Genomic DNA, 12,584 nt, shown 5'->3' with positions numbered 1-12,584 from the left:
CTACAATACAGGGAGAAGAAAAACATATCGCGTATCCCACTAGTTGTCTAATATAACCCTGCTGTAGAAGGAATACGAAAAATCATAAAAGACTTACAGCCACTACTCTTAGAGGATGCCACACTCAAAACAATCTTTCCAAAACCCCCTATCCTGGCACTCAGACAACCATCCAACCTAAAACAGAAACTGGTCCACAGAAAGCTACCCCTTGATAAAATGAACACCCAGAATGGAACCAAGCGCTGCAACAAAGCTCTTTGCAAACTATGTCAACACATTTGTGAAAGCAACACAGCTAATCACAAGAGCAAATCCTATAACATTAAAGGGGCATATTCATGTATATCTGCAAATGTGGTATACATGATACATTGCACTACATGTGAAGTGGGATGTTATATTGGAGAAACAAGCCAAAAACTGCACCTTTGGATGAACTTACACAGACACTCAATCAAAAACCACTGTGAAACAAAATACTGTACCCCTGTTGTTCACCATTTCACCCAATCTGACCACTCCGTCCAAAACCTCAAAATCAAGATTCTCAGAGGTAACTTCAAAAACAACACGGAAAGAAAAACCTTTGAAATGAAAATGATAATGCACTTTAACTTGCTAAATTCTGGACTAAATGTGCACTCTGGTTTCTTAACCCATTATCAAAATTTTTTGTAATGTACTTTCATATACTGTAGTCAATTACATTGTATATTCCACACTCTCTATGCATAGGTACGCAGGTAAGCCTATGTCCACACTTTTTGTCATTATTATTATTTCCCTTTTTTTTTTCTTTCTTTCCTTTCTCCTTTTTTTACTATTTTATATTCCCCTGTATACCTAATTTCCCATCTTTATTCATATGGATTCTATGTTGATATATAACTTTATGTCAGTATATGCTGTGTGTATTACCATATTTTTTCCCCTGCCTGTAATATTTTATTGACACTATCTGCCTGTCTCCTAAACCCCCATCATGATTTTTATGACACCCCTCCTCCCCCTGCATTCAGACCTCTGTAACACTTTGTCTTTTTAGCCTGTGTTTTAAGATATAATCTGTAAATCCCATCAAATTGGTCAGTATTGCTTCAGACTTGAAAAAGGAAGACACTTTTCTGAAAGCTTGTCATCTTATAAATGTTTTAAATGCTCAATGCAATACTCTTGTAATTGTGATTTCTAAATCTCTGGACTAACAAGGCTATATATATATATATATGTATAACAACAACAATTAAAATTATGGGGAGGTGAAAAGTGAGTTTAAAATCCTCCACTAAATACAAACTGTAGAAAAAATAACTTGTGTAACCTATTTACAAATCTAGACAAGTCAGAAGACTTGCTTTTCCCACAGAAACTCTCTGAATACATTGTTTCCAATGCAGCAAAAGTACCTGGTTAAGATATGCAAATGAGCTTCACAATGACTCTCTTTTTTACTTTTAGCCTGCTTTTTAAGGCAGACTTCCCTTTACGCCATAGCATCGCCGTATTACACAGCTTTTAAGCTTAGCTAGGGTTAGTACAGTGATTCAGACCAATCCCAGGACAGCTGTCTCGTGGTTTTTGCCACTCATCAGCTGGGATTAGGTTGAAACACTGCTGGGTAAAGTTGATTTCTGGGTGAAATACAACAACAATTAAAGTTATGGGGAGGTGAAAAGTGAGTTTAAAATCCTCCACTAAATACAAAATGTAGACAAAATTACTCATTGGGTTACACTTTACCCAGCAGTCATTCAACCTACTCACAGCTGATGAGTGGCAAAAACCATGAAACAGCTGTCCTGGGATTGGTCTGAATCACTGCACTAACCCAAGCTAAGTTTAAAAGCTGTGTAATAGTGTGATGCTATGGCGTAAAGGGAAGTCTGCCTTAAAAAGCAGGCTAAAAGTAAAAAAGTGAGTTATTGTGAACCTCATTTGCATATCTTACCCAGAATCCTTTGCTGCATTGGAAACAATGTATTCAGAGAGTTTCTGGGGGAAAAGCAAGTCTTCTGACTTGTTTATATATATATATATATATATATATATTGCAGGTAAAGTCAGATATTGGGTAATCCTAGCATTACCCAGATAATGTTAGGATTACCAAGTGGCTGTGGGTAAATCCCCTCAGGCTGATCAAGTCACCGCATCAAACATATATACGATGCACTGTAATTCCCCCATTTTCACTATCTTTTTTTGCCTCCGCTGGGTAGTTCAAGGTGGGCAAAGCCCCCCTTGTAAACCTTATTCCCTAAGGTTCACTTGGGGTAGATGCCAGAGGATCGGTGGGGCAAAAATAAAAAATAAAATAGTGTAGATAGGGGAATTACAGTGCATCGGGCTTTAGCCACAGCCAAATTACCGTACATTGGGCTTTACCCACAGCCGCTTAGGTAATCCTAGCATTACCTGGGTAATTTTAGGATTACCCAGATTTCTGACTTTACCCGTAACATATATTTATATATATACATATTTAAGTGCATTGAAGCCCTTTGGAAGTACATGAAAACATGTAAAAGCATATTTTGCAATATTAATTTTTAATAAATGTTTTAACTATGTATTTACTGTAAATATTTTGCATTGTAATGTTTTTCACATAGGGGAATATGTTAAAAGTATTTTTAAATAGATATTCCTATATATATGTATATATCTATATATAATCATATAGATATATAGGTATAGATATATATTGTACCAAAATACCATCAGATATGTAGAAATATATATTTATGAATACATAGAACACATTCTTCTATGTGAAGAACATTGGAATGTGATATATTAAATTTTTTATGTCGGGTTAGTGGACTTGAGAATATGTGTTTAGCGCGCAAATAGGGTGTTTTTCCTTTTTTTTTCTTGATTGACTTCTATATGTTATGGCGTACACAATATTCTAAGTTTGACTTCTGCCGCATATCGGGTTAGCGCATGAGCGCTAACTTTTTACTTTCAACACAATGCGCACAAAAAGTTTACTTCTAGTGTAGTTAACACTCGAGTGAAAGCACTAAATAGCGCTCCACTCGTAATCTGGCCCCAAATTTTGCTTCCTAATAATTTTTTAACTTTATGTTTCATTAAAGTTGGAATCTTGACTCTAATTTCTTGCTCAGTTGAGCAAAACAATGTTTATTGCTTCCAGGGAAAAGATTAAACAATTAATAGACTAGCAACCCACTGGGAACAACTGCAAAATAACATTTAATGTAAATGGCCTAAACTAAAAATCTGCAGAACCTTCCTAAAGCCTTAGCATTTCTGTGTTTGCAAAACCTAAATGTTCAGGATATGCAATCCTAAAGGGTTATTTTTGGTAAATTGAAAATGTAGCTGTGTAATATACACAAAATCTATGCTGTTTTTTTAACACCCATGCATTAAAAAAGATGCATAGGGGCCGATTTATCAAGCTCCGTATTGGCCCCAATGCAGCTGTTTCCGTTCTAGCTGGAAACAGGAATTAAAAAGCAGTGGATTAAGAAGCAGGAATTACGATCGGGTTGATTGATACCCCCTGCTAGCGGCTGATTGGCCGTGAATCTGCAGGGGGTGGCATTGCACAAGCATTTCACTAGAAATGCTTGTGCAATGATACTTGCCGCCAGGATATGCTGTCAGCATTTATCGATGTCTGTCCGCACATTAATAAATCGGCCCCATAGTATTAAATGCACTGAATTGCACCTGTAAGTTTATTTTAGCAATGGAAACATTTAGTACCTAAGTACTGGCTTTTGTGTATAGAGAGAGGTAATATAAGGAAAGAGTTCTCTTCCTGCAAGCTCAGCCCATTTGAATTGGCATGTTCTCTTTAACAATGGGGTCTGGTTTCAATGAGCAACATAAAGGAGTATTTTCCCTACATTTAATACTCTGCAGCTATTTTAATAAATCATTGGAAGCACATGAAGGGAAAACCAGTTTTACAGTATAGTGTCCCTATTCTGTATTTCACTCCACTGTATTGCTTAGTTTAATAAAACACTTTCTTGATTAAAGGGCCATAATAGTTGAACAGTTACATGCTTTAATTCCTTAAACATTGTGTTAATTTACCTCCCCATACAGCCGTTTATAACTTGAGTCTACATTTTTTCATACAATTCAAGGAGGTACAGCCAATGAGAAGCATCATTCATTAATGGCAGATGTAGTGCATGGAAGACCCACTACTCACGTATGCCAATCTTTGGGGAAGGGAGCAAGAGTATATTCTACTATTACTGAATGGAGCACAGCTTCTGGTTGACTGTATCTCCTGCCTAGAGTTACGGACAACCAAATATCTTTCTTGTATTTATAAAGTATTTATTAAAACAATTTACATAATCTTGAATGTATAGATTATGAGAATGTTCTGCTCAAGCTTCAAGTGTAGATGGTTCATTATTAATATTTTTTTTACAACAGAATTCAAATTAGTTAAGAAGCCCAGATCAATGTAGGTAAGCACTCCTTGACTTCTTTTACAAGTGTGTGCGGGTAGAATTTTCAATATCAAATAATTCAAAATTGATATGTAGCTATAATGATGTAATAATGCCTTTATCAATGATTACTGCAAAATAGGATTTGGAATATGCATGCCAGATTAATAAACATTTTGTAAAGCACTTTACCTGTCAACTGTACAGTCTTCAAAATTGGAACATATTGTAATAACACAATATTTATTTTACAAACATTATACATGGTTATTCTTTGACTACTAAGTACAGGCCAATTAACTGGCAAACTACTCTTGAGTAACAGTAACAAACAACACATCTAGTACACAACGCCAAGTCTGATGTATTTTTATGACCCACAACAATTATGCCAACAAAGCCTTTCAGCACATCATAACATGCCTTCTGATACCCCACTGAGCTACATCAAGGACACTCAGCTACATTAGTAACATTGTACTAAACTAAACAAAATATTCTTAATTTGAAACAGCATAATTTAAAGATCTTTAGCCTAAACAAGTAATAGCTGTTTAAATTTAGCTTGAAACTAATATAGCAGTACCAGTTGTGTACTTCCTATTAATGTTCATTTGCTGATAGGTACAATGTTCATTTGATACCTTTAGCCAATAAACATTCATCTCAACATACAGTTTAACAGTTTTTTCCCCAGAATGCTTAAATGCTGCACTATCATTGTGACCATAGAAATGTTTACAGGAGAATGCTATGTAAATATCCATTTATTCAGACCTCTATCCTACAGTAGTATCATGGCACACCTATATTTACCTGAACATCAAAATAAATAAATAAATAAATATAAAATAAATAAATAAATATAAAATAAATAAATGAATATAAATTAAATAAATAATTGGGGAAGGGATCAGGACAGTAATAAATATGATTAAACACATGAGTAAATAATCTGCTGGCGGGTAGACTTATTTTTTAATAGACTACCTTTAAATATCTAAAATTCATGCTGGGTAAAGGTTTCAGAAATTTATAAATCTAGCAAAGGAATAGTTAACAAAAATAATAATTTTCAGTGGCCAAATGTTTCATTTGATTTAGAAGTCTAGTCTTTTATTAAAAGCTGGTGTGGTTGAAATTAGAATGATTTTTCTCCAATGTATGTCTTTGTTGACTTAAGTTACAAACATGATTGTGTCAATGAGATTTTCTCAGTAATCTTGTTTCTTGCCAATGAAGACAGAAAACACATGGTCTACACATATGGCAGCCTTAATATACATAGGGTTGAAATATTGTGTGCACTGAGTGTTTCTAATACTAAAACAACATTGCAAATGCCAATTAAAGTTATATATCAAACAGTAATGTGATATATAAATACATTTTTCACAATATGGTTTAGATATTCCTACGCCTCTTAATAACTGTATTTGTGTTAAGAGATTCTTTTCAAGTACAAAAATGTTTACTAAGGAAGAAGTATAAAGAGTATGGTAAATTTCTATCCAGTATTAATGAACAAAACAGTGGAAAGTTAATTATTAAAAAATTGCTATATATGCAAATATTAAACAATATTACAAAAAGTAAATCAACCCAACATTGCAAAGCTGATTTTCATTATATATACTATGGTTTTTTTATATTATTTTTTTATATTACTGTGTATTTTTAGGACATTAAATTAAACCATTTTATATAGAACTCGTTAATGTGTTTTTATTCATGAGAATTTGAACACATTCCTTTGTTATTAGCCAACTGAAGTGAATCAAATAAGCACAAAACTGGTACTAAAATCAAATATTTCAGTTATGTTTTTATAAACACTGGTAAATGTATTGGACTAAACATTATTAATGTACAGATATTAGCTCAGTTTCTAAATTACATTTTTGAACTGTAAGAGTATGGAATGCATAAAACATTAGTTGATATATGAATTATAAGCACATTAGTGATAAATGTTACATTATAATATGTCACTTACAGAAACATTAAATGATAAGTTATTCTGATCTAGTTTGTAAAATTTCAGCAAATAACTCAGAAAAAAATAAATATGAATGTCTTTATTGATCAACTTTTGATAGATGGTGCTTGTGAAATCTTCAGCATGAATGGAGTTATACAAAATTGTGATATATTTGGCCTTGCATCTAAAAATAAATCATAGCGTCTGCTCTAAAAGTGTCATAATAATTTATCTTTAAGGGCAGATAATAAAAAAAAATACACACTGCTAGGCTACACTGGGAAAACCTTGTATTGTAAAGCAGTTTTGCTGTATGCAGCTTTATTAGTTTGACTACGCTTTTAAGAGCAAAGTCTGGTCACTCACTATACTGTATATGGAGAGTATAAACCTGTTATGTACAACTTTATTTATCTATGGCACCAAAAACTGTATATTAATTGTGAAAACTAAGATATATTTGGCATAAGCAAATATCTAAGTTGGAAATAACTTTCAAGCTCTAGCAGCAATAACATAAAGCGCTAGTGGGGAAGGTATAGAGGAAGGTGACAATCCTTCATTACTGAAATCACTAGAAGTTTATTGATTAACTGTGAGTATGTATACCCCTGTGCATGTAGATTTCTTTACATTATACAACACTGTGTATAATAGTTCTAATAGAAATAGAGGACAATATTGAGACAGCTATAAAGAGATAAACTGACCCTACAGGTCCTGGTTATTTATTTAAGCAGTTATCTGCTTCATTCCAGTAAAGAAGGCAGAGTATTTATCTATAATAGCATAATTATAGTCACATTTATTTTCACTTCTTGATTATTTCATATGAGTATATCATTTACTCCAGTATATCATTTACTCCATGCGATGTAGTGTATCCTGTCCGCCGCACATTGATAAATGCTGACAGCATACGCTGTTGGCATTTATCATCGCACAAGCAGTTCTTGTGAACTGCTTGTGCAATGCCGCCCCCTGCATATTCGCAACCAATTGGCCGCTAGCAGGGGGTGTCAATCAGCCCAATCGTATAGGATCGGGCGGATTGATGTCCGCAGCCTCATAGCAGGTGGACAAGTTATGGAGACGCGGTCTTTAGACCGCTGCTTCATAACTTCTGTTTACAGCAAGCCTGAAGGCTCGTGCGGAAACAGGGGCATCAAGTTCCATTCGGAGCTTGATAATTCGGCCCCCAGGACTTCAAATATAACATACCTCTTTAGTTGATTTCACTGATTAATCACAGACCACAAATGTCCAAAAGCTAAGAACATTTCCATAAACCCTACATTGGGTACTCATTCCTTAAACCTATTATTATATGCCTGTTTTATCATACCAGTATCTACTAGCAAATTAAAAGATGTGATGCAACCAGACAGAATTGTGTAAGCTGTATAATTACAAAATGCTTTATATTATGCAGTTGAGCCCTGTGTAACTGATATGGCTTATCACAAACAAAACCAGCTACATTCTCTGTGAACCATCTCAAAATGTTGTTATATAGATGAAAGAGCCCTTAATGCAGTATAGAGAATTATACTCCATTGTCCCTCAGGAACAACCCTCTTAAACAATGCTTACAATTCAGCTTCTGCAAAAAACAGTATTGGCATCAGTAAGTCTCCTCTATTCAGTATCTGAGCACCAGCCTCTCCTTGCTTAATAAGATTTAAGTCCATTTAAATAAATACAATAAATCTCCTGAAGCATAAGAAGAGTAAAAGGGAACCTTGGTGCATCAGCAGGTAAATCAATTTGTGCACGAAAATATGTGGATTATACATTAATGTGACTCTGTGTGAGTAAACATTTGGCTGTATGTCTGTGCAAATATATCTGTATGTATCATTTACCATGAGTGTACAGTACCTTGGGTATATACATTGATGTTACATCTGTGGGTTAATAGGTGCAAAAGTGTTTTTTTTTTGTCAGTTTTTTAGCCTTATGAGCATGAGCAAGGGCGGAACTACAGGGGATGCAGAGGGGTCGCAACTGCGACTGGGCCCCCGAGGGTGGGGCCCAGCTTTAAAAAAAAAATAATAAAAATTTTTTTAAATAAAAACCGTTGTCCTGCCACTGCCTGCACTGATATCATGTGAGTGTGATGTGATGCTTCACTAGTGTCTCTGTCTCTAACTACAGGGGTTAGTGTTTCTGTTTTATCCATTGGTGTTTATGCGTGTATGCATGTATGTGACTGTGTGTGTATTTATGCATGTATGTGTGTGTGTGTGTGTATGTTTGTCGAACCAGCAAATTACAGACCTTGTTACTACAGCATGGGGGGGCGGGGGTAAACAATGTCACTATACAGTACCACTATATACAGTACGGGGGCTGGACCATGTCACAGACTACTGTGGTCACTTTACAAAATACTGGGACAGGTAGGGTCAGGCCAGCCATCTCACTGGCAGATTACAGACTGTGTCACTAACTCACTATATACAGTACTGGTGGGTTAAACAGTGTCACTATATACAGTAATAGGGGGTCAGACCATCTCACAGACTGTGGGCACAGGGTACCTCCTTTTGCAGACATGTAATCTGATTCACATTTTTTTTCCCTGTGTTAAATATATATATATATATATATATATATATATATATATATATATATATATATATATATATATATATATATATATATATATATATATCTCAAATTCACATTTTTTTTCCTGTGTTAAATGTAAATATATATATATATATATATATATATATATCAAATTCACATTTTTTGGGGGTGGGCCCTTCTTAGATTCTTGCACCTGGGCCCTGTGGTTTCTAGTTACGCCTCTGCTTATGAGCATGAGTGTGTATGTGCACTTATGGGTTTATATGGAGTTGATACATCACATTTATAAAGAATTCACAGAAATCTAAGGTAAAATACATTTCTCATATTCCTGTCAACCTATAAAGCAGATTCACCAATATCTTAAGAAGCCCTTTAATTTAATGTGAATCATTTATCTAGAATAATGAAATAGATATGTTGCACACATTGCATAATTCTTGAATTGATTGTGATCCTGGACACTATGTTTATCAACAGTTTAATGTGTATCTCTTTACTTTATATTACTGTCACAGTATTATCTACAGATAACATTAATAGTCAACATGGGTTAGTGTCAAATAGATAAGTGGGATGTGTCTGTTTGGTTTGCTAGTTAATATATGTACAGGTGAGTCAGTGTATGAATGCTCAGTATGTTTATAAGTGTGTTCCACAGATGTATGTATAAATCAGTAGTATGAATCAATGTGATTATCAATCTGTGTAACAGTGCATTTGTTTAACTGTCAGTGTATCAATGTCTGTATCAGTGTATCAATGTGCCAATGTGTAGTTCTATGTGTATGTCGGTCTATCAGTATGTGCATAGGTGGGCCAATGTCTAATTATGTGCCGTGTATCAATGTTTATTTATTTATGAGTACTACAATGCGTGTATCAGTGTGTTTGTTTAGCTAATATAACAACAACGTTATCAGTGTGTTAAAAATGCCCAAACCAACATATTAGTGTGGTATCATATCTTAATATGTGTACATCAGTGTGTAGCTACATTCATGCTTGAGTGTGTAAACATGTCTCTGCTTTGCATTGATCTATTTTAAAAAAAAGTGTCTTTTCTTTACACTTCTGGCAGTAAAACAGTTAAACTTGTGTTTACAAAATATTGACAGCACTTCGACCCCAATGATGTGTGCACAATCAGCTATACTAGTGAGAACATACTGTAGGCCTTTATGGTGATCTGCAAGACTAAACATAGACATATTGAGATAAATCACATAGTACCGTGTGGTAAGCAAGCATTCCTGTATATCTAAGCAGATTGTACAAACATCCATTAATCACTGGCTCAATTAGTTTATTTGTTTTATTCTATTTGATTAGAAATATCACTAACAAGGAAATCTATAATGCATCTAACCATATTCTTGCCATTTGATCTCAGACAATATAAAATGTAAAAATACATTATTTTTGTGGATAAAATATGCAATAGGTGAATGTACATGTCTCTAACACCTATGGAAAGTTTGATAAGGCATGGAAAACAATGCTAAACTAACCAGCATGTTGTATTCTATTAGCGTTTTTAATTTGGCCTTTTAATAGACAGATACTCTAGGACATTAAACATTATGAGTTGTCTCATTGATTAACCCTTATTCAGAAAGAGAAAGTAGAAAAACTAGAACTAGAACGAAACAAAAGATTACTCACCTTTGTTTAATGGTTTTTTCATTCATATCATCCTAACATTAAATGTATTTTATTTAATTACTGTAATTCATGGCTTTAGACAGTGAAATTTTCTATTCCAGTTGAGTTTAACTTTACGTAAAACAAAAACATCACCAGATATAAGAAAATTGATACTAAGAAGATAACAGAATAAATTACAGCACTGGTCAATGGGAAGGTGTATATAATAGTGTCAGAAGCTTAAAGGAACATTAAAGTCATTTTTTGTTCTATCTACAAGAAGACCTATAAAAACATTTTTTTCCCTTTAACTTATTATACTGTACAGAAAATAACTATTTTATGCTTGTGAGGAATGTCACTGTCCACCAATAGAAATATGTGGGTTGTCCCTTATCAACCAGTAAGCAACCTGTCTCACAGACAAAATGTAAACAAACATGCATTTCATGTTAAGTTTCACAATCAAAACAAAGATATTTAAGTTCAAATATTTCAGTATGCATGATATAAATGTTTTGACTTTAATGTCCTTTTAAATGCTCCTTTAAGTAATACCTTTATTTGTATTTATTGTTTGTAACCTTGCACATCTTCAAAATCCTGACAACCTATTTTAATTTGTTATCAACAACAAGAAGCTCATCCTAAAGTCAATTAACTGTACCTTGGCTGCTACAGATGAGTTGGGTTTCTCCAACAGATCCCATAGCTTCTTTCTCTTATCGGCACAGCATGTATTATCAAATTCTTCCCCTTCTCTTTCTCTCAAAGTCTCTGCTTCTCTTTTGAGTTCTTCATTCATTTGTTCTTTTTTCTGGTGGTATCTTGCCTGGCAGCAGGATTCCAGATATATTTCATCAATACCCCAATAGTCCAACTCTTGACTGAAGGACAAAGCACACATCTCCTCCATCATATGCAATTTCCCAGTTCGGTAAAAGTTTAAGATAGAAGTAAATGCCCCAGGATGTCTGTCAAAAAAATATTCATTTTCCTCCAGGTTGTAATCATCACAAATTTCCATAAGGGATTCATGAGTGTTGCAATCTCTAAGTTTCCCAAGCCTGGTGCGTGGTAACCTGTCTAGGGTTCTCCACAAAACTTCATGTGCCAACCCACCAACATTTAGCTTCACTCGCCTTGAGCATGCCTTGCTTCTGATAATTTCCATGGGATCAGGAGGCAATGAGGTAGTGGAGCGGGATCCATGCTTATTCATCCACCCAGGCATTTCTGTGGACTGAACAAGCCTCTAGCACTGTGTGAATAGTGTGTTTACCTTGATTACAACAAGTCACATGTAGATCTTCACCTGTCCCCCTTCACCTCCATTCTGAAAGCAGCACAAAAATTGGGAATCGGTGAGACATTTTCTCTAGTGTGCATGGAATCCCAATGACCTACAAAATAAGCAAGAGCATCCTTCACACAGTGTCAGGTGGTTTATCCATTAATCAGACGAACAAATAGCTCATGTAATCTGCTCAGGCAGCAACAGCACAGGCAGCTTTTTTGTGCCTTGCGATGCAGACAGGCTCTGGATGTCTACACTAGAAATATACAGGGCGCTGTCCACTTGTGTGGTGCTGAAATCTGAACATTGTTATAGAATTCCCTAGTGCTGTACACTGGCTTAACACGTGAATGCATACCTTAATAATCGGCACTGTAATATGGTAGTACACGAGGTTACAATGATTTACAGCACTGGCAAACGATTTACTTTTACATGAAATAGGATTAACACTATCTTGCAACCATTATGCTATATAACAATAAACATCAATTTTAATAATGTAGATATAATGGAATTTTCAGCACATACTATATAAACTCAGATATGATTAAGTGTTTTTAATTTAACATACTTATTTGTCAAAGCATTCATTTATATGGGGAAATATGTAGTT

General features: G+C 34.6%; 1 protein-coding gene across 1 annotated transcript in view; it reads right to left on the bottom strand.

Moving 5' to 3' along the window:
* KCNB1 (potassium voltage-gated channel subfamily B member 1) overlaps window positions 1-11,905 on the bottom strand; it is a 501,324-nt gene extending 489,419 nt beyond the window's left edge. Inside the window, exon 1 of the mRNA XM_053689839.1 lies at window positions 11,339-11,905. Within this exon, the coding sequence (XP_053545814.1) occupies window positions 11,339-11,905 (567 nt within the window). The remainder of the gene's footprint in view (window positions 1-11,338) is intronic.
* Window positions 11,906-12,584: the final 679 nt, after the last annotated feature.

This window comes from Bombina bombina, chromosome 1 (genome assembly GCF_027579735.1).
Source record: "Bombina bombina isolate aBomBom1 chromosome 1, aBomBom1.pri, whole genome shotgun sequence".
Classification (NCBI taxonomy): domain Eukaryota; kingdom Metazoa; phylum Chordata; class Amphibia; order Anura; family Bombinatoridae; genus Bombina; species Bombina bombina.
This window is presented reverse-complemented; position numbering and strand designations above follow the sequence as displayed.